This window comes from Coffea eugenioides, unplaced genomic scaffold (genome assembly GCF_003713205.1).
Source record: "Coffea eugenioides isolate CCC68of unplaced genomic scaffold, Ceug_1.0 ScVebR1_1589;HRSCAF=2465, whole genome shotgun sequence".
NCBI lineage: Eukaryota > Viridiplantae > Streptophyta > Magnoliopsida > Gentianales > Rubiaceae > Coffea > Coffea eugenioides.
The window spans coordinates 1-22,527 of NW_020862002.1; the positions used below are offsets into that span (position 1 = coordinate 1).

Here is a 22,527-nt window from a genome sequence, read left to right on the forward strand (position 1 = left end):
AGGAACATTCTATTTTTATTATTATTATTATTACTACGTTGTTGTTGGTTTGGGGAACAGCCGACAGGACGCAGCTCCGCGGGCGGTTTTGGGGGGGCAATGGTGTTGATAGCTTGGTGAGAAGAGTTGGTGATGCAAGGGCCAGAGGGGGAAACGATGGCAAGAATGACAACGGTCAAATTGACAAGTTAGTACGATTGTGAGAAGGGTAACAATAATTGGGATGGACGTGGACGGGGCAAATATGGTACTATGTCATTTCCAATCCAACTGTCTATCCATTCCACCTACCGAAAAAAAGACGAACACAGGGAGAGTCGGAGGCCGAATTTCGTGTATGGAAAGATGGATGCCAAGTCGTCAACAGTAACGGGAACTTCGGGTTTGAGCTTGAAGTCGTCTTTGGACTCCCATGCGCCAAGGATCCAAGCCAAGAGCCAAGAATGATCGTCCCCCAAATTGCCCGATTTGCCACTACGTACTAAAAATCTCAAAATCCCCATTCAATGCCACCTACAAATTTACCTGTTTCTCGGTCTGGAAAATTTCACCAAACTACTTGTCCCAAAAATAAGAAAAAAATTTTATAAATCACATTTTGCTTGATGACGATGGATCATCATTTGGTTCTCTATCCATGAATAGGGCTGACAAAACGAACCAAGCAATTCGGTTTAATCTCAACTCGTGTTTGAGCTACTTGAGCTTAGTTATCAAGTCGGATTCGAGTATCTAACTAATCTGCTCCAAAGCTTGCCGAATAAATTACACATCTTATCACTCAAATTCGAGCAGCTTCAGCTTCACCTCAACTTCGAACTCAAACTTAATCTTAATTTGATTCTCGAGCGAGTTTGAACTCGATTCGAGCACTCTATTTTTACACGAGTTGGGCTCGAGCTTCAAAATCGAAAGTTCATCGAGCTCGTACTCAAACTCAAATATTACTCTTCGATGTATTCGAATTTGATTTGTCTCACTGCCACCCCTATCCATGAATACATATAATTAGGCCTAAAGTTTTGGACCATTTAGTTCCACATCAGATTATGGTTTGTCTGGATTCTCTCGAGTGAAGTTGTAAATAAATCCATACCATTTTTGTGCTATGTACCCTATAAACAAGTAGTTACTACTGTTATTTCGTTCAAGTTTTCTTTTTCGTATAAACTATTTTGCTCTTAGCCATCCTGGGAGAATTCTTGGTTTGTGATGAAAAAAAAAAATCATTCTACAAGTGGGGCGGTTTTTTTCATTTGTTCTTGAAATGGGGTCTTCGCATTCGTGGAATGCGAGGTCACTGAGCTCGCATTCCGCGAATGCGAGCTCAGTTTGGAAAAAAAAAAAAAAAAGACCAAACTCCCGCATTCCCGAACTGGGATGCTTGCGCAATCAGTGCTAACAATGGCAGCACCAGCAATGCAAGCAGCAGTAGTATTGAATTGCAAAGCAACTGTTCATTCTTCGACAACAATGGCAGGGTTGGACTGAGTGAGGAAAAAGCAAAGAAAGAGCTTCGGGTAGCAGCGGGCAAAGGAGAAAGAAAAAGTACCGAGAAAGAGAGGGGAGATTGAGGGAGAAGTGACGGTTGAAGCAGAAAGGAAAACCAGAGAGAGAGTAAGGGAGGAAGAGAGACTGTGGGGAGCCAAAAAGGGAGAGAAAATCAGTAGAAAAAAAAAAGAGAAAATGTGCAGAAAATGTGGGTGAACATTTCGAGCCAGGGTTGGATATTTGGCTTTCATGAGCGAAATCCGATCTGAATTTGGGTTGTATAAGTAACTTCTTCATTTCTGCATCATCTGCACTTGAAGGGGAAGATCTTTTGTTCACAAAATTTCAAAAAAAACACCTCTATGTCTGTTTTTCTTTTCTTTTTTTTTTTTGATTTGGATGGTAGGAAAATTCAGGGAGACCTCGCATTCAGCAAATGCGAGCTCCCTTGAGCTCGCATTTGCTGAATGCGAAGACCCCTTGACGGAACTCCATACAAAAAAGGCCCCCTTTGTTAGAATTTTTTTTAAAATCATCATAATTTTTTAGAAATTTCTCTAGCCATCATAGGCAACATCATAAATCACGACTGATTGATTGTGTTCATGTTAGTAGACAGCAATTGTTTAAGGGCGTTTGGATAAAAAGATTTTGGCTGAATTCGGATTCCAAATCCCCTTGGTTGTTTTGATCACGTTGAGGTGATTGGAATTAAAATTCATGAGAATCGATGGATTTCCAAAGCTAAAACTAATAAAATTTCAAATCCTTCTGATCATATTAGGTGTTATTTGAAATCCTCCTGCTCAGATCTCCCATCCCTTCTCTAAACTAAAGATTGAGAGCCCAGAAGAACGACAGCAAACTGGTGGTGCCGTCAACATCTTTTGCGGCCGGTGAAATTGCCGGAATTCGAAATCACCAAAAATTGGATCACGGTTAGAACTTTTCCGTTTTTGACTAGTTATATCGTTACTGTTTTCCAGACGTCTTGTCTCGGTAACTGCTGCTGCATCTTTTGAGGAGGTTTCTCGTTTGGGTTCCTGGAATTGGCCAGGAATCCATGTGATGAATGAACTTGGCGGCAGCTGTAATTGTATACCCAGTTCATAGGCAGTGGATGTTAGTTATATTTACACCGCAAGGGTCACTGGCCCCGAGTCATGGTTTACTAGTAAAGGGCGATGTTGCAGGTGCAGCCCAACCAACAAATCGGTAAAAAAAAGGGGGGGGGGTAAAAAAAATCTCAAGGAAGTGGTGAGGAAAGACGAAATCTCTTCCTTTCTAATTCATGCATGTAAGAAAGCAGCAAAAAGTCCTACTGTACAATGGCTCTACATCAACAAGTTGAATGGTACCACGAGTCGAGTGGAGAACTAACGTATCATACTACTGGCATATGGGGTGCCTCTGCTCTTTAACTTGGAAATAGGCCAATTTATGTGCAATCATGGAGGTCAGGCAAGCGAACAGGAAAAGAAAAAGAAGGATTACGGTCAAATAACTTGAAAAGTTATTGCTGTATCAATTCTGGAATTAGCTTCAGCAAGAAAGACAGTTCCTTCTGGGAGAATTCAGGCTTGGCATGTTGCAACGACTGATCATTATGTTCCTCCACCACCGCCTCCTCCTCCTCCTCTGCTCCTTCCTTGGATGGCCTCATCAAATTTGAGACAGCCTCGGTTATTTTCTCAACTACATCCACAATCACGCCTTCAATGCCCATCAAATATTGGAGGTAGACGGCCTCAGGCACATTATTCAACTTGCCGTATGTTAGAAGGGAGAGCTTGGAGTCTTTGATCTTGTTAACTGCCCCCGGATTTCTGAAGATGCCTTTCACTTCGGAAACAATACCTTGCAATCCCCCTTCCGAGCATAGCTTCACGGCCTCTTCCAAAGAGTTCCTTCTCACGTCATAGTAAATCTCTGTCCCGGCATTCGTGAGGAAAAAGACCTGTTTTTTTTTTTTTAAAGAAAAAATTGTTCCACCACAATAAAGGCAATCTTTGAGTGCACTCGAATCAAGAAAAATTAGAAGCTGACGAGAGGAAAGAGACTCACCGGATAGGTGCTCTGTAGCTTCCTGATGAGCAGAGCAGCATCAGGTTGGAAACTAGAAAAGATGATGGGCCGGTCGCGGGCATGCTCAAATACAACCCGCAAGATGGCTTGAAGAACCTGGACGAGTTGGTCCTCTTGATAAACGACGTGATCATCGAACTTTAACTCGACGTTGAAGCCCGATCGAGGGTTGACTTTGTGGAAGGCTTCTTCTAAGGTGCAGAGGGAATCGTCCGTTTCAACGCTCCAGCTGACTATTCTGCCGTCCTTGGTTTTCCTCAACAGAGATCTTCCCACTTTCCCGTCTTCTCTCTGGGGACCGTAACCGAGGAATTCAGACAGCGACAGGTCTGTTACTCTCCTCTCGTAAATCATGCCCTGGAAATGGAAATTACAATTAAAATTAAAATAAAATTCCCAGCCCAAATTAAAAAAAAAAAATTCGATCAGTCGGGATGGGATTTTGCTACTACTGATGGACGGGAATATGCATGGAACCTCGTGGAGAGAGGGAGCTTACGTTTTGTTCAGAGAGGATGAAGTTGTCGTGGAAAATAATAGGGAAGCCATCTCCGGTGACCTGCAAAACTCACACCGGTATCTTTCACTTTTCCGTGTAAGCCTCCTCTTGTTGTATCAAAAAAAAGTACCAAAACGAGTAGTACTTCTTTTGGTTCTTAAACAAGAGCAAGACTCTTATAGTCTATAAAAATATCCAACGCCAAGAAGGAGGAGGGAGGAAAAATAGATTCATCAGTAACCTTGATACAGAGCAAAACCTTGGTGAACGGGTGAATAGATGAGGGCTTAAAACCAAACTATGCACCACCAACTATTAAGAGAATTCATTCAATTCAGGTCTCAAAAAACCAAAAATAAATAAAAGTAAATATTCAAGTACTGCCTATATTTCCCCCTTTTATAGGGAGAAAAGAAGAAAAGAAATTCGATACTACTAGAAATAGTTTACGTCACAAGTATCGGATGAAGTAGAATTTGGCGAAAAAAAGGACGCGCCAATGACAGGGAACAGGGTCAGACAGGCATCACGGATCTAGTTTCCCCCTTTTTTTCCTCTCTTTTTAATCATCATAAAATATATTAGCTTCGATAACACAAAATAATAGCAGCAGCGGCGGTAGAAACTAGAAGCAAAACAGCGGTTGAAGTTGGGCGTTGTTGGTTTGGTACTTTGGTTTGATGTTTTTTTTAAAAAAAAAAATTCCAGATAAATTTTTTTTTTTTAAAAAAAAAAAGGAAAGAAGAAAAAAAGAAATCAATGGGGATGATATCATCATCATGAAAGTAGTAGTAATGGTAGCAGTAAAGTACCTGAACATCAAACTCAACATAATCGATGGGGTAGTTAGAGGCTGCATTGAAAGAAAGGATAGAATTCTCCTTAATGGCCTTCATTCTCCCATCCGACGACTGCAATAGATTCATTCCGTTCCCCCGGTGTCCGATCACCAAAAATTTCGGAGCTTTAAACGCCGATCTCCCCGTTTCCAAACCGCCTGCTACGCATATTTTAAAGCCAATACACACATCAAACCATAAGATAGATGGAAGAAAATAGTTTAGGGGGAGAGAGAAAGAGCTGGCAAACAAAAGTAGAGAAAAAAACACACACCTTTGAGGAAGCGGGAGGGGGAATATAGAGACAAGGAGGCGGCGTTTTCAGGAACATGATCGAGACTGGGGACGTCGGAGACATGAACGGCCTTTAGAGCCATCTTTTTGAAAAATATACGATACACGTAGATGTATGTATATATATATATATATTGCAATCTCAGAATGGGGCACGGAGAAGGAAGGAGAAACCAGCAGTTCTTTTGGTTTTTGGGATGGATGATGAAGAGCAGGAGAGGAGGGGCCGAGGAGGCGCCGTTGGGCAGGGGGTATATATATATATATATATGTATGCTCCTGGATGGATGGATGGATGTATTTATGGATTTATTATTATTGTCTTGATTTAATGTGTCCGCGGATGCGTTGGCAGCCAAGCCAGACGTGGTGATGCCTGCCTCCCACCCCCACTCATTGGAATTGGAATGGAATTTTTTTGGAATAATAAAAGGGGAAGAAAGGATCTGCCCATCGAATATTCTCAATATTTTTCGCGTTATATATTAGTAGTATATGCTTTTGGATATTCTTTTTTTTTTTTTTTTTTTTTTTTTTGTCGCCAAAGATATGCTTTTGGATATTCGTTCGTTCCTCTCTTTCTTGCTCTGCTCTTCTTCTAAATTTTTGGATATTCCGTCCATATATAACGCCTTCAGTTCAGTTCACACAAACCTACCGACCTTTTTTTAATTATACTTACTACTAGTCTACAGTCTATTACTTTTCTAACACGCATTACTACTTTTACTTCCCAAAAAAAAAAAACACACACATGACTCGTTGTTGTCTTTTCTTTCCTACCATTTATAATTATCACTTCCGGCCCCCCGCAGCATTATGACTCCATTGCCACCTCAATCATCACATAACCCGCAAAATGATAAGCCAATCATCCGGAACCGGAAGCACAAGACCAGTGACCTAAATTTATGCATATCCCCCCTTTTTCTCGCCCCTTCTCCATGCATTACAAGTCAATTAATTATCTATGCAATTAATAGAAAAAAAATATATTCGTGAGATCTTTAAAGTATTTGTCAATATCATTTTTAGTAGGGGAATTGGTTTTATAGTTTAATAACAGATATGTAGAAAATTGATCAAAATAAAATGTACAAATAGATAGTTATTTGCTAATATTCAATAACCATAATTGATTACTAGACAGGTTGGTTGAAAAATAGAATAAAATGCATGCTTTTCTAAGCCATCATTTCATTTCTTTCATCATAAACGATTGAATGAATATTCGTACCACTACTACTTAATAGTTAATAATACTTACTTGCACGCGGAGCAAGCAAGCAGTAGTAATAGATTAGATTGCTTTGCATGATTTTAGCGGTGGTCGTGGCTCAAATTAATTTTCTTCTTTTCTTTTCTTTTCTCAATAATAGATTGTTTTCTGCTGAAGCGTCTGATGTGGATCCACGGTATGTTGACAACATACACACGCACCAACCACCGTTCCTGTCCGAGATTTCTCTGTAATTCCCGTTTGGCGGGAACTACTCAATGAACGGTGTTGATCGGGAATCATATATATATATAATAAAGCCGTATTCTCGTTCTTATCCCTTAATGTTTTCTCTTTCCTACGTGACTTAACGAGACGACAAGTAATTTCCTACGTGGCTTGCTCCTTTTTTGTTTATATATATATCAATTCTTATTTCCTACCCAAAAAAGGAACTGGAAAGTAATGCGATATAAATAGAAGAGACTTAAATATCTCTATTAGATATATCTCCAAATTCATGCCAATAATTTGTGTACTGCATAGGGAACCGAAGTAAATAAAAATTTTTATCACTACAAGAAGTAGAAAATTAATTAATTTCAAAAGGAACCATTAATAACAGAAGTCAATATCTGATGTTGGAAATAGGATTCTTAATAGATTTTATTATTAAGTGTGTTATCAAGACATAGTGCATAGCACGAAATTTATGGAAAATAAAAAGTTAATTGAATCCAATTAACTACATGTATTTGACCCGTACAGTCAAATATAAATTCCTATTTGAGCACGGGTTTGTAAATTCCTATAAACCCGTTCGTTGTTAATCAAAACATGCAGGTTATACTCATTGCTAGGTTATAGGATTCACAATACATCTCTGCTCAGATGGTGGGGAGTATTTAGTATTTGGATTCACACCATAGGAGTCCATGCACTTAAAGTTAAAGGACTCGATATAATTGACGTGGTCTTTCAAGATAGGTAAAATCTGTCTTGATAACGCACTTTTATTTCTTATAAGAATTCTTAATATTATAGGATTCTTATTTCCTATCCAAAGTTACGCACTCTAAACAACTTAAATCAAGATAAACCTACTTTTATTGTTCTTATCAATATCTCTTTATATTCTTATCAATTCTTATTTCTTATGCCTACACTATATATAGTCTCTAATATATTGATTTCAAGCATCAAATTCATGGTTAGATATTTTCAGTGCAAACTGTTGGCACATTAAAGTATCGATTTTGGGTTTCCACTCCTCTTGATTATCAGGTACATCTTCTTTTAATACATTTTTTTTTAAAAAAAAAAAAGCCATGTTGATATTCAATTGTAAAAGTTTAGTAACATATCTTGAATTTTATTTTTTTTGTTTTTATTTTCTGTTTGTTTTTTTATGAACACATAGGATTAGTAATATATCTTGAATTAGTAATAAATTTCTCTTATATTTCACATATTATATCTCACATAATATTTTTGCCTTTAATTTTGATAAATCATTATCATATTGGTGGAACCGACAACCAATACCAACCCGAAGCATCTTCTTCCCAGATCCTAATTAGTATACAGATGATTCTAATCAACAACATTTCAATACACTTCATATGAATCATTCATCAGAGGGTTCAACAAAAATCACAGATGAAGGGAATTCTCATAAAAAGATTTGCATGAGAAGGTAGATATAATATACTATTTTACTTTCTTAAATTATAATCTTTACGTATTGTTATACACAACTTTGAATGTTTATTTTTTTATACTTAGTTATCATGCAGTGATAATGAAAAATCAATAAATGCTGATTTACACGGACAAATCGAGGAGAATGTTCAAACAGAAGAAAAACAAAAACAAGTTTGTGAAGAGTAGAATATTATTTGATACTATTTACTGCACTTTTTATTTATTTTCAAGTTTTTGAATGTTATGGTATTGTCGAATGTTATTTTTTCCATTTTTAAATTATTATTTACTGAATTAGATGTTCAAATTTATATTATAAGAATACTTGATATTATAATGCGCATGTAGTAATATACTTAAGAAAGGTTATAAAATATACATTAAGTTTGTATTTTATATCGATATTTTTATAAAATTGACTAAATAGTTTATTATTTTTCGAAAATTCCCGTTCAACGAACGGGTACAAAACTAGTTATAATGAATAAGTTGGAAGGACACACCTTATATTTATATAAGCGCAAATCCAAAATAAGAAAATTAAAAAAAAAGATTTTCAAGTTTTTGGTAATTGTTGAAGGCTTTTTCTTCTTCCTTTAAAGACATGTGAATGGAAGTATCTGTCATTTTTCTTTTGGATAGGAAGTTGTTGGAGGTTGTCGTCTTATATATACAAATAATTATTCAATAGCATTTCATAACCGTAATGGGTAGTTGCTAATAAGAATTAATGATTACTACTTAAGTTGAAAAATAATATAATAAAAAATACATATAAGTTGGAAGAAGGATATGTTGAGAATTTGGAAATTGGTAGTTATCAAGGATAGTTTAGGAAGAGTATAAAGTGACATAAAAGAGGTTTACACCAATTACTTCAAGTGCATTTAATAAAACTGAAAACTGAAATTTGAAATCTAAATCCATTAAGTTATTAAATTGTCAAGTATTAAATCTAATACATTTGAGTCTATATCACATTCAGTGTCAAAGGAGCAACTTATCACCTATTTTTAGGAACAAGGTTTACTTAGGAAATTCAGTGCTTCTTAATTAATTCAGACATTCAATTTTTTGTTATCAAATGCGTCTGAACATGTTAAGATTTGAATCCATTAAAATTAAGTGTTGAATTAAGTTATCAAACAGGGCCTTCGTCTCCCTTTTATACTAGTATAAACTAGTGTTAATAGCTCATCCAACGTGTGTGCAATTTGAAAGTACTTAGCATGAATGAATTTTGTATAATTTTATTTTTTTAACATAAATAATACTTATATTAGTTTTTCTAAGGTTACAATAATTTAGTAGTTACAACACTTACAAAACGGTAATGGAAATCTATTACATCTAGTGCTAAAGTCACACGCAAGTGTATTTGGATAGAGTATTATTTGAAATAATTACTATAATAATTACACTTTTTGTGATGTGATATATGTGAGATAAAAAAAATGAGTTGGAAAATGTTTTTATGATACAAGCGAAATATTATTTGAAATAATTTGCTATATCTTTGCATGAAATGTTCATCATCAAAAGCAAATTGTGGTATTTTAATATTTTTCCCATCAAATGATGGTTAATTTAATAGTTGTAATATTTAGAAACAGTTATTTTATCAAGATGTGTTTAGATAGTTATAGTTAAAATAAAGTTACATATAGTCATCTTCACAATTCATATTTAGGTAATAAAATAATAAGTGATTTTCACAAGGTAAAGTTAAAAATATACAGTATTAAATGACGAAATGTATTTACCCAAAGCTCTCACCCATAGATGCCTGGATGGTTATAAATAGTTACGTTAGCAGAATATGATTACGTGGGCAGGGCAAAAATTAAATTTTTAAAATGTATAATTGAAAGTTTAAAAGATGTTAACAATTGTTTGCATTCTCTACCGGTGCTCTGGCTTTATTATATTGTGCAGATAAAGTATAGATATCAACTAGGTACTTAATTACATATTTATATGTAACGCATCCGGGTACCAAAACAGGTGTAAATCTTAATTCACACCATTACTTGAATCTGAGTCGAATTCGGATACACACAACAAGAAATAAAGTCCATACGAGGGAAAAGAAGTGGATTGGTTCAGGGCCAAATCCGGATCCAAACCCAATCCTTTGGCGTCCCTCTAGAGTGGATGCCTCGCTGGCATTCTGAAGCGAGCAGTAAATAAAGTAAAGATACCCTCGCTGGGGTGCATAAACTGCCGGCAGTATCCATCTAGTCGTTGGGCTGTGTGGGGGTGGGGGGGGGGGGTGTGGGGATTGCATCCTCTAAACGTTACAAATTGTAGAGACTTCACGCCAACGATTATGTGAAGCATCTGTTAGATTTCGACCTCAGCATAAACTCAAAAGAACACATTCTGCAACCACGAGTGATTAAAATCCAAATGGAAGAGAGATGTGTAACCAACAAACAGTCCACGCAGAGCCAACAGATAGACAAGAGAGAAGAGATTGAACCATTAGACACAAACTAGTCCCACAAATAAAATACAACACCAAGAAGGAAAATCGCACCCCTCACAGAAACCAAACCATTCAATTCCTTCTCCAAAGCTGAGCGGCCACAGCATCACTTATAGACAGCCCCTGAAAGTTCCTAAGAACCCACAACAAATTGTGCAAAGCAGAATGACCAGAAACCAAGCCATACATTTACAAGCTCGAGATCACCAAATCAAGTCAAATGAATCCCAACGGTCAGTAAAGGACACCTTTGTGTTACGTGGGTCGTCCAGTTGTCAAGCCGCTGCTGCTGCTTCCTCCCATTCCATTTGGTTCTCCCATTCTAGATGCCAAAGCAAGTACTTCAGGTGACATTTCCCAGCTTCCACTTTTCCTTCCCCAACTGGAGCGTCTAGGATGTACTCCAGCGCGATCACCTTCATCAACGGTAGTCCTTATCCCAGGAGACATGCCATCAAATCCACCATCCTTAATGTTCAAGCCATCATTGTCACTGAAGTGACCTTCTGGATTATCTGTTAGAGGTCCAACATCTCCCCACACTGCTTTTCTGCCCATTTCTATGTCATCCACAGCCTTACCCATGTTTGGACTTACAAAGCCCCCACCAACTGATCGAGCTGGTAAAGTTGGTTCCTGAGGAACCTTTGCCCTAAAATCGTTCTTAGATGGAGGGATAGGAGAGCAAAATATCTCCTTGAAGTTCTGCACCACGCCTTTGTTATAGGGATTGGCGCGGCGATCATACCGATATCTAAAATTCTCGTAAGTAGTCTGCAAAAAATGAATATTGTTGAAACACCAGCAAGTTGTTAGCATGGTATTTAAATCCTTTATGTAGATTAAATACGAACATAAAACACAAAAGCATTAGCTATAAACACAAGTACAGCAGTTTTGCATCAAGAAAAACAAGATCTCAAGTCTAACCTGATTTGTACTAATGAGATACAAGTGGAATGCAGTAAGACCACCAACAAACCACATTGATATAAAAGTGTAAACAATGAGAACGATGGAAGCAGGTGTCTTGATCATTGCTTTCCAAATTGTCGTCTCCTCAGAATTCATGATCCTTGTGATGTAGACCCAACAGAAACCGAAAACATATATACACAGGATAGTCGTCGAGAAGACAAACATAAAGAAAAATCTGTAGTTCCGCTGCATAAAAAGATATCAATATCTCAGGACAACAAGACGTACAAAAACAGGAGTCATCAAAAAGATTAGCATGAAGGCAAATCAGTAGTTCTGCTGCATACAAAGAAATAAATATTTCAGGACCCATGGGATAACATTTTGGTCAAAAGGTTAAAATATTACTAATACATGTGGGTACTCTAATCCACACAGACAAATCTATTCACCATTCCAGCACCAAGCTACCAACTAACAAAAGGAATTAATGTAGTCTTCTGGAGTAAACTCCACATACAATGTTCATCAAATGCAAGCAGTGTACCCAGATGTCATATTATTCAAGCTAAAAGATGACAACAGTTTCATCAGGTTTAGGATAGGAGTACAGAATCCTGACTGAAAATACCCATTGTTATTGCAGACACCAAAGACATTAAATTTAAAGCTTTAAATCATAGGCCAAAAGGTTATTTCTAATCAAAGCACTAATTAGGAGTTCAACAAAGCAGCAGAAGCTTTATTGATGAACAGACTGGGCTACACCAATACTAGTCATCTGGTTGCAGTATCTTCAAATGATCTCAAAGCCAAAATTTCAAAATCTTAGTTGTCCTTCCAAGAAGATGCCTGCAACTTCTTTCTTAGGAATGACACTTTAATTTAAGATTAAAAACACATTCATAGCTTGACACCAACTGATATTAATTGAACCCAACAGAAGAAGTTGACCAGAAAGCATAAAGGGGAATAAGAAGACCCAAGAACAGTTCACCCAGGAAAACATGACATGGACATAACGTAAGTCATCATATGCTACCAAATTAGAAAGTATGCCACCAGAGAAATAAGAATGTTAATTCAGAGTTCACACAAGTGGTACTAACCCAGATTCACTTTTTGATTATCAGAAGATGGATTTACACATACAAACACTCATGTTCCTTGGGCATAGAGTTAAAATTGAACAAGAAAATATGAATTATCCTAATTTTACAGATATGACAATTTCATAAAAAGCCTGTAAAGGCTGAGGTGGCCAACTTTCTCAATATGCATGAATTTTGAAACATGCCACTGTCCAGGGGCACAAGATGGTGAAGGTGGTTTAGATTTATAAAATGCATTATTACTCTCCAGACTCTTATAATCCAAATTTCTGTGGTCTCCAATATTTTATGTATGAAAAACACTTCTGGGGCAATAGTTAATTATCTCCATTTTAGTAATATCAAGGCCCACATGTTCAACAATTTCTACTGTTCAATAATATGTAAAATTCATGTTGTCCATTCAAGGCCACTAAAGAAAAGGGAAGGAGGTATTCCTTTCGTACTTAAAGACTACCACTTGATTATTAAAATGCCTAAATTTAAACAATTTAAGCTGATTTATCTTACCAGTCCAATGCACTGTCCAACCCAAGGACAGTGATGGTCAAATCTTTCCACACAGTTGTTACATATTGAACAATGAGAGCAGCGGGGAGGTCTGTAGAGCATGCAGGTGTCACAATATTTAATCTTCACAGTTATGCCATTGACCTCAACTTCCTTAATACGAGGCAAGCGTAACTGTGGAGTCTGTACACCACCTTCTGCACCCCCGTCATAGCCTTCAGGTTCCGGAGGGTGGGTATTACGAGGAATTATACCAGGATCTCTTCCAGAGGTAAGCAGCAGAAGAACTAAAACCTGCATGATAGTAAATACCAAAAAATTTAGACCTTATCACCCTAAAAAATGAAAATAGGATGATCTTATAGATTTTTACATTTGCTGGTGCTTAAAAATTAAGATCGATGTCTATCACTAGGCAATTTGCTTTACAGAAATGATTCCACCTCAATCCTTTTCCATTTTGGTTTTCTGTTTTTAAAAATCAAATGAGAGTATGCAGCCTAAACCTGCTATGCAGTGGTCATCAAACCTTGTGAATTATGAATAGATTACTAATAAATTTTCAAAAAAAAAAATGATGCACAAATTTGAAAGAAAATTAGACCTTTTATACCTATAGGAAAACACGAACAAGCCAAAACAGCAAAAACATCTTTCTTTTAACCATATGGCTCAAATATTTTGCCAAGCAACTTCCATGACCAGGGAGATAAAGTGCATAGGAAAGTAAAAGCATAAAAGACTGCAATTTTGTACCTTTGTAGAGAGAGAGAGAGAGAGAGAGGACATTACATAAAATGTGAAGACGACAGAAATAACCATTATTGATATGCCCAAATGGTGTGAAAAATCATCCATCAGCTTTCGAGCAACAAAAACACAGAAAGTCGCAACAGGAGCCAAAAATAAGGAATATGGTAAGCGCCAGTGATCTTACATCAGGTCCAAACATAAATCTTCCCTGAAGAAAAAATATCTGCACATAGAGTGGGAAAAAAAAAAAGAACTTAACAAAGCAGCTAAAGCATTCTGTCTAGAAAGGAGCTTCCAAAGACCTTTTAAAATTGGAAAGTAGCAGGGAAAGCATGCAATATGGAATGGATACCAAGAATCCTCTTGTGCTACTAAGTTAAATCCAAAGCTGTTAGGTCCTCGAACTTAGTACTCTAATTATAGTAATCACATGACGAACTTAATGAATTAATCAGTAGAGCATTTCATCCTCGTGGGTTTCAGTATCAACTTGAAAGCGCAACCCCTTGAGTTTAAAAGTTGGCACAACTCCCGAACTTGCACAGGATAAGTAGGAATACCAAATCAAAATTTCAAACTAGAAATCTAAAAGAAAAAGATCAGAAAGATGCTCAAATCAGAATCCGGGCAGGCGAAGCGAAACTTGTGATAACATACATTGGATAGGAGAGTCAGTTTTTTTGACGCATTCTAAGTGATTGTGTGACAGGAATCAAAACTATTGTTTTATTGCAGTTCAAAAAATTCAAATCACCAAGCAAATAAGCATGGAAGAAAACTTAAAATTTCAAGTTTAGTACTAATTAACATGTGGAAGGACCCATTGAAACATCAGTAAATACGTCCGTAGCCCTAGGCATGGCTAACGGTAGACGGGGGGGGGGGGCGGGGGGCATAATAGCAGCCCTTCTTGCATTCAAAATAAAATAAATTTCCAAAGCCCTAGTTTAATGTTAAGGAATGTGACTGATGAAAAAAGGAACGAAGCATCAAGTTTTGCACCATAAATTAGAAGTAAAAGAAGAACAAGAATGTAATGTAATCTAAATAGCATACGTCAACTTGATTGGTAAGAGTTAAGCATGACTTGTACCAAAATGAACATGAACAGGAAAATGAACTCATCTATCTAACAATAATTTTTTTGAAAAAAAAGAAAGAAAGAGGAAGAACCCTAGAAGAGAAGAGAAGAGAAAACAGACGTTGCTGCCTTTCCATGTCTGGTAAATCCGTAAAGCATCGGAGGAGGGAGTGGATCCGGAAAGCGGATCGGAGCGGTTGGGCGGAGGAACCACATACATCTCTGTGAATCTGGTGGTGAGAGATTGGAGGCTCAACTGGAAATGTCCCACCACAATGGCAAAGGCAAAGTTGTAAAAAGAGTGTACAGAGTAGGAGAATGAAATTAAGCATAAAATATAGTAATAAAAAAAGCAGGAAAAAGTGCTTTTAAAACCATGAGAGTGGGGAGGGAGAGTTGGGATAGCTTACAGCAAAGGAGGATGATGCATGGGAAAGATTGAATCCGACCGGCGACAGGCCGATGGGGGCTTGGCTTTTGGTTTTAATTATTATATTAGGAGTAATAATAATTTAAGTGTAGTTTTATTAGGCCACAAGAAAGAGGGGAGGGGAAGGACGTGTTTGGCCAATGACAAAAGGAAAGAAAAAGGCTTATTTCGTTAGACCCGATTCTTTTTGTTACTACTTACTACCACTAATCCTCCTCCTCCTCCTATAGAAAATTGGGAATAGCAGGCAGAGCACAGCAGAGCCCGGCCACGGCCCCGGCCCCGGCTCCGGCGGGCACAGAGAGAGAGAGCCTCAGGTCAGGTATGTCACGTGTGGTGGACGGGATTTTTTTCTTGTATGGTTCTGAAATTTGATGAATGCACTCCACTCTCCCCTCCTCTGCCCCTCTTTTCTTTCCTTTATTCTTTCTTGCTCGCCTTTCGGTTGCAAGAGCACACAGTACAGTAAGTGTGTGTATTGTAGTGGTAGTATTATATAAATATATAGTATATGCTGTTTCTGCTACAGAGGTACAGTACTGAGGTAGCCGTAGTCTTTTTTATTTTTTTATTTTTTTTAAGATTCGGTGAGGGTTTACTTTAAGGAATCTTTGAACTTTGCAGGGTGGTCAAAATGACGTGGCCTATTTCTGTTGGTCGTCAAAATTCAGTCGTCCCTCCTGTCTCCTTCCCAAAGCCAAAAGGGATTGTGCCAATACATTATTCAACCCACCACCAATCGCCATCTCCTACGGCTACGGACAGGACAGGACAGGACACAGTAGTGTACGTGTACGTTGCTTGCTCGGAGGAAGTTAGCTTTGACCCCCGCCCCTATACTAATATACTATGGTACCTTTTAACTTCGTTACCAGTAAGTACTTAAATAGTAGAGGGTTTGTCGATTCCTTCCCTTCTCTTCCAACTCTCTCTCTCTGTTATAGAGTGTTATCTATCCATGCGCCTCTATTTCTACCTCAAAGTAACATTCCAATAGTAGTGACTTCTTACCTCAAACTAGTACTTGTCTTGTCCAAGAACGATATTGCATTTGGTGACGGAGATGGACTTTGAAACGATGATGATGATCAGATCCAATGATGGACTTTGAAACGATCTTTTACATACCAGTTCAACGACCAACGGCCAGTTTTGATTCTGAATTGCCGAGGACCTGACTTCCAATAAATGGCTCTTCTAGCATGACGGGGTTCCATGGTGTAGTGGTTAGCACTCTGGACTTTGAATCCAGCGACCTGGGTTCGACTCCCGGTGGGACCTTTTTTTTTTTTTTTTTTCTTTCTTCAGCAGCGCTTACATGAATGAGTATGACTTCCTTGGGCAAAATTAATAATTTAGGCTGGATAAAGATTAAAGATCATATAACTCAGGCTCACGGGTACTCAAATTCTTATTATTGATTTCCCTTTCACATACATACTCTCCCATTAATCAAATTCCCAGTCATGGGACATTTCTGAACACCTCCCATTATATCCTCACTTCCTTTCTAACATCATGCATGCAGACTTCCTCAAGGGGTGCCCTGATTTGTTTTTCCCTTCAAAGTTCTTCTCATTTCTACTTGCACTTCCACATAAGCCATGCCGCCGTTACTAATTCTGCAGCCTGCTTCCCATTTGCACCTCAGGTCAGACCACTCCTTGAAGCTAATTCTGACGCGGGCGGATGAGCTGTTTGCCATCTCCTTACATCTCCATACTTCCTGACCAAAATTCACAATCCAAGAAAATTTTATGTTATACTAAATCAGTTTCCTGTTCACATTCACGCCAACTGCGCAACCTTTATTATAATCAATGAGATCTCCAACTTCTGCATCCGGCCACAAATCCTTTTTGAGTGGAGGATGGCAGTGGAATCCGTGGATCATCCCAGCCTTCACATCTTTGCCGTCACCAATTCTCCATAATATTCTCCTTTTTGGTACTTCTCTCCCTTCAACAATACTCTTCCAGAGAAATGATGAACCTGCACCAGGTTCTGCTTTCAAAGAAATCTGAACTTGCAGAGTATTTGGGACTTCAAGATTCTTGCAACCAATGAGTTTGGATTTCTCAATGATCTCCAGCCATGCTTAGCTAATAGTGCAAGATTAAAAGGCTCTAAATCCCTGAAATCCCACACCACCACATCAGTTTTCGATTTGCAGAGCTTCTCCCATTTCAACCAACATATCTTCTTCTTCTCGCTTTTCTGCCCTCACCTAAACCTCCTTACTTGTGAGTTTATATCCTCACATAGCCCTTTCGGAACAGCACATTATTATTCGGCTTTTCCCATTCTATTTCCGCGACAATCATTAACAAGGCAAGGCAGTCAGCGAGTGCCGCTTTACCACTTGAACCTCCCATTTTTCCAAAATCATCACAAAAGCCGTTTGCGTATTCCTGAATCTCGCTCTATATATTACCAGACAGTGTGTCTTTTTTCTTGTCCTGAATCCCCGATTACTAGATAATTATTAATGAGAAAACAAAATGCTGAAATGAAATAATGCAAGATTTTTTGCTCTTCTCTCTCTTTTTTTTTTTAAAAAAAAAGAGAAAGAAAACTCAACAAGAAAAATTGCACGGAAAAGAATGCATATGTTCCTTGAAGGATTAGCTGCTTTTTTTTTTGTGGCTTTGTAATATTAAATAAAAGAATGGTTTCAACTTTCACCTCCATTTTCTTCATTTTCAATGCTTTTTGCAGCCAATAATTCGGCCAGAACTTATATAGCTAGGTTGACAACAAAGCAACTCTTTCTAAGCTTGATCACTTTAACTCGAATAATAAATCAAAGAGATCAACTTCAAGACACATTTATGACTCATTGACTCCACCTTAATTCACTTCTCGGGAGTTTAGCTGTACAATCGCACTGTGAATTGCTGCACACGGCAAACTTTGTTTGACAGAAATCAAAAGTTTTTAAGCCCATTAACCCCAAGATAATTGAAACTTAGCGTGACAGAATCAAAAGATTTTGGTTCTAAACTACCAGATTTTTTTCCTTAAAGCATTGTAACTTTATAAGATCAAGAAGGAAATGCAATCTGAAGTATGCTATCAGAGGTCATCAGATTCAATCTGCCGACACAATTGCATTTTAGCTCTCCAACTTTCTCCCCACTGCTTGGCTTCTGCAATAGCTTGCGCCCGTTCTTGGTCCTTGTTTGATGTAAATGTGTTCAACTCCGGTGAAGCATCCTCAGCGCCTTGAACAGCTGTGATTAACTCTTGTTTGCCTTCTTCTCTAGATACTCTCCCGTCATTCCGCTTACCATCTCGAGTGGCGTGTGCTGCATGTCGGCCAAATTTCTGGGTTGCTAGGTACTTCGTAGCAGACACCAAGTCTTGTATGGAAGGCCGTGATTGGGGATTATCCTGAAGACACATCAATGCAATATCTATAGCCTGGCGTAAAACATAATCTGAGAACTGGCCTTGCAATTTTTGATCAGCTAATTGCCTCAAGTTCTTGCGATCTTTCAACAGAGGACGAGCCTATAAGTGATTAGAAGCGAATTAGATGGTATACAGAATAGCCAAAGCAAGGAAACAAGATTCTATCTGGTGTTTTAAGTTCATTATATTCTGGAAAACAATGATGCTGACTTCAATAGCAGGCACCCAGACCCTCAAAAGTTGGCACTTACTTTGGTCCCTACAAACAAGACACCTACCGGTCGCCAGAAAAAATACCAATCCAGTAAGCCCTTTGTTGCAAAATGTGCAGGATATGCCATGTCAAAGGCCACAATGTAATTGCTACTATTTTTACTGGAGTGGAAAAGTGCAAGATCTCGAGCAAATTTTGAGCAAGGCGCAACTTAGCCAGAGTGCAGTCACATTGATTATAAAGTAAATAAAGGTTCAATTTTGTTACCCATTCAAGAAGTTTCTGATTTCCATGTTCCCCAGTTGTATCCACTGCCCTACGTCCAGTTATTATTTCCAACAAGACAATACCAAAACAGTAGATGTCAGACTTCGTGGTCAGTTTTCCTGTGTCATAATACTCAGGTGCACAGTATCCCTGGGTTCCCATGACCCTTGTTGAAACATGAGACTTATCCTTGGGCGGACCAAACTTTGCAAGCCCAAAGTCAGAAAGTTTTGGATGAAATCCTTCACCTAATAGTATGTTTGATGACTTGAGGTCCCTGTGGATTACAGGTGGGTCTGCTTGGTTGTGAAGGTAATCCAACCCTTCAGCTATATCAGCTGCTATCTTCATCCTTGTATTCCAGTCCAGTGGCTGCATATCAGGAGGAAGATCTGAAAATTGTTCCCCGGACTATTAGTTATATACTACAGCAAATGAGCAGGAAGTAGTACTGCTTGAGAGTGCTTGGAACAAAGGATGAAGTGCAGAAAAAGTGGCAAATTCCAACATCTCTTGAATGCGAAAAAGAGATCTTTAAGCAAGGGTCTGGTTAAAAACTGTAATAGGAAGACCTAAGAATTTACAGAAGAGGTGTTACAGAAACAGAATTGCTTCCAATTTTCCCGGCAGGACTCATTTGTTCAAGCTTGAATTAAAGAGAAACGGAACATTTAGAAAAAAAAATGACATATTACCATGGAGCTGATATTCCAGTGAACCCAAAGGCAAGAGTTCATATACAAGAAGACGTTGCTCCCCCTCGGCACAGAAACCAACTAAATCAACAAGGTTAGGATGATGCAAAAGAGAGAGCATGAGAACCTCCACAAGGAACTCTTTAGACCCTTGAAGTCCTGAAGGATCTAGCTTTTTAATAGCTACGACCTGAAAAGTGATAATTTATGAAGTCCTAAAGCTTCAGAAATTTGCAAGTCATGCACCACAAAAACTATGAAGAAAGCAGAGATCACAGAGGAAAAATCATTCAGTGCATTAAGAGAGCCCCACAACCACAACTAGAAGTTCGTTTTAGATTGGAATTACCTGACCGGTGCTGTCTATCTTCCCTTTATATATGGACCCAAAACCGCCTTCTCCAATAAGGCACTCTCTCCTGAAATTTTTTGTTGCAGAAGCAAGTTCTCGATAGGAGAATGTAGTATTACAATTTTGAACATGACAACTATCCAGTGAAGCACCACGTTTCAGTGTTGGTTCTAAAGTTTCAGGCATTTTAACTGCACGTATCATAGAAAGTATAGTGAAGAAATGCAGCAAGAAGTTGTTCCACAAGCTGTAAGAAAGAAGCACAATTTGAATAGAAGATATTCAAAAACATAAATCAAGAGAGAGAGACAGCATTGGCGGTCAACTGTCTATCAAAGTAGCGCAGAAGCAAGTAGGTTTTCGCCACATATAAAGCCAAAGACTTTGATCTTTATAACATATAAATAAGGGGTTGTTCTAGAATGGAATGAAAAAGAGACAGTTGTCCACTTGTAGCATAGTGGTGGCGAAGTGCATGATTCATGAAGAAGGTTATTGAGAGCTAATCGTGCTTGATAGGGTTGCAAGTCTTACCACGGGAAATTTGCAACCCGTTATCTATCTCTTATAGCAGCAGCAAGAAGGGGTGTTTAGTTCAGAGGACAACAAAGATGTGCCATAGCAAAGGAAACTTAGAATGGCGTGACAGTTTCTGCTCCGAATTACTCCTAGCATTTTTTGAGAAATTAAAAGTCAATGAAATTGTTGTTCAGTTAAAAGTATCGAACTTTTCTGCTTTTCTTTCTGATCATTACGTTTTCGTGGCTGCTCTTCTCTAACCCTGTAAAACTATCATACGTGGTACTGTACTCCTACAGTAGTAATGTTTACGAGCTTCTTGCAGTCAAGCACGAATAAATAATCAACAAGAATGGTGGAAAACGAAAAAGAAACACCAAGTAAAGCGAACAAAGCTAAAAATGACAAGAATTTCCTCTTTTGGTTTATTTTAAAACAAAAAAAAAAAAAAGAAAGGGGAGAGAAATTAATAACAAACCAGAAGAAGAGGAGGCAGGAATAAGGGTGGAGGCCAGGGCTGCATCCTCGTCCTCATGGAATTTCAATTCTCTCTTAGTGTCAGCAGGTTGTTTATCCATCATCATGCTTACGCCTTCCTTTCTGCAGCCAAAGCATGAACACAAGCCCATATTCTGACAGGTACACAAGCCCTTTTTCTATAAAATTTTATATATATATATATATATATAAGTACGAGTAGTAGGATTCGAGGCCTTGGCTACTCCATAAAATCCAGAGACATGTTCTCATGAATCAAAATCATGATCTTCTTTCTTTATTAGGATGCTGGTGCGAGCCGGGGTTTGGTTTTCCACTTTCTTCTTGTCCGACTAGTTAGCGAGTAAATTTGAGGTTTTTGTACGTTAGGGGGACCCAAAATCAAATACTAAATCATCAAATGAATCAAGTGCGATCCGTGCGTGCGTGTGATACGGAGGAATGCGACTCCTTATCAGCGTCACCATCCTCGCCCCCGCTCCTCTTAGAAAATCCTTGATAAACCAAACAAACATTACCCAGCCAGCAAATTAACAGCAACCAAAACAAAAGCCATCATCTTCTCCTGTCAGTTTTTCTCGTGGACCACCCAAAAACTATGCCACCACGCACGCACCAACCAACGGAGATATATAGCGTGCGATAGTACAAAGTACTACATAAAATTCAAGAACCAAAGAGCAGCCGTGCTTCAAATTTCGATCATGGGTAATGAAGAAACCGTCGGTGTACAGTTTTTGGACGAAGGCCGGACGGTTTAGCTAGAGGAAAAAATCGTTCAAAATGATGTTTATATTTTGTAAAATGATTTTTTTCTGTCTTTCATTTTTTAAAATATAATTTTACGTACTTTACAAATAAATATTTGGTAAATTTGGTTTCTATCTAAATTTTCGACTAGTTTTTTTGTCGGAATTTGCCGCACGTGATCATTTTTTAGGAATAACATTGTCTAATCGAATTTCACATAATCCGATCAACAGTCTCTTACACTTCACAAAATGAATTTTTTCATTCCTTATCGATCATGTGTATAAATAGCATTTTTTTTTAACACACACACATACATATATTTGATTTCATTTTAACAGTACGAATATCATGTAATATATTTCTATTTGATTTTACCTACAACTACAATTAGT

General features: G+C 37.9%; 3 protein-coding genes and 1 non-coding gene across 5 annotated transcripts; 1 reads left to right on the forward strand and 3 right to left on the reverse strand.

Moving 5' to 3' along the window:
* Window positions 1-2,746: 2,746 nt before the first annotated feature.
* On the reverse strand, window positions 2,747-5,466 carry LOC113755574 (glycerophosphodiester phosphodiesterase GDPD1, chloroplastic-like). Of its 2 annotated transcripts, none has more exons than XM_027299547.1 (5): window positions 5,189-5,466; window positions 4,888-5,075; window positions 4,076-4,135; window positions 3,556-3,933; window positions 2,747-3,448 (listed from the first exon to the last, which is right to left on the reverse strand). In XM_027299547.1, exons 1-5 carry the CDS (start codon window positions 5,289-5,291, stop codon window positions 3,005-3,007), a joined length of 1,173 nt encoding a protein of 390 aa, XP_027155348.1. In that variant the 5' UTR covers window positions 5,292-5,466; the 3' UTR covers window positions 2,747-3,004. The 2 variants fall into 2 exon arrangements, with proteins under 2 accessions (XP_027155348.1, XP_027155349.1); XM_027299548.1 differs by having other exon boundaries at window positions 4,888-5,072; window positions 5,189-5,463.
* Window positions 5,467-10,498: 5,032 nt separating this feature from the next.
* Window positions 10,499-14,069, reverse strand: LOC113755573 (probable protein S-acyltransferase 7). The gene is made up of 4 exons (XM_027299546.1): window positions 13,952-14,069; window positions 13,160-13,453; window positions 11,550-11,783; window positions 10,499-11,393 (listed from the first exon to the last, which is right to left on the reverse strand). The coding sequence occupies exons 1-4, from the start codon at window positions 14,015-14,017 to the stop codon at window positions 10,875-10,877; spliced, it is 1,113 nt and encodes a 370-aa protein (XP_027155347.1). The 5' UTR covers window positions 14,018-14,069; the 3' UTR covers window positions 10,499-10,874.
* A 2,563-nt stretch (window positions 14,070-16,632) lies between these two features.
* On the forward strand, window positions 16,633-16,704 carry TRNAQ-UUG. Its single transcript has one exon. It is a non-coding gene; the product is annotated as a tRNA-Gln (tRNA).
* A 1,709-nt stretch (window positions 16,705-18,413) lies between these two features.
* LOC113755572 (probable serine/threonine-protein kinase PBL7) lies at window positions 18,414-21,938 on the reverse strand. The gene is made up of 6 exons (XM_027299545.1): window positions 21,901-21,938; window positions 21,363-21,484; window positions 20,363-20,556; window positions 20,014-20,203; window positions 19,319-19,710; window positions 18,414-18,936 (listed from the first exon to the last, which is right to left on the reverse strand). Exons 1-6 carry the CDS (start codon window positions 21,936-21,938, stop codon window positions 18,499-18,501), a joined length of 1,374 nt encoding a protein of 457 aa, XP_027155346.1. The 3' UTR covers window positions 18,414-18,498.
* Window positions 21,939-22,527: the final 589 nt, after the last annotated feature.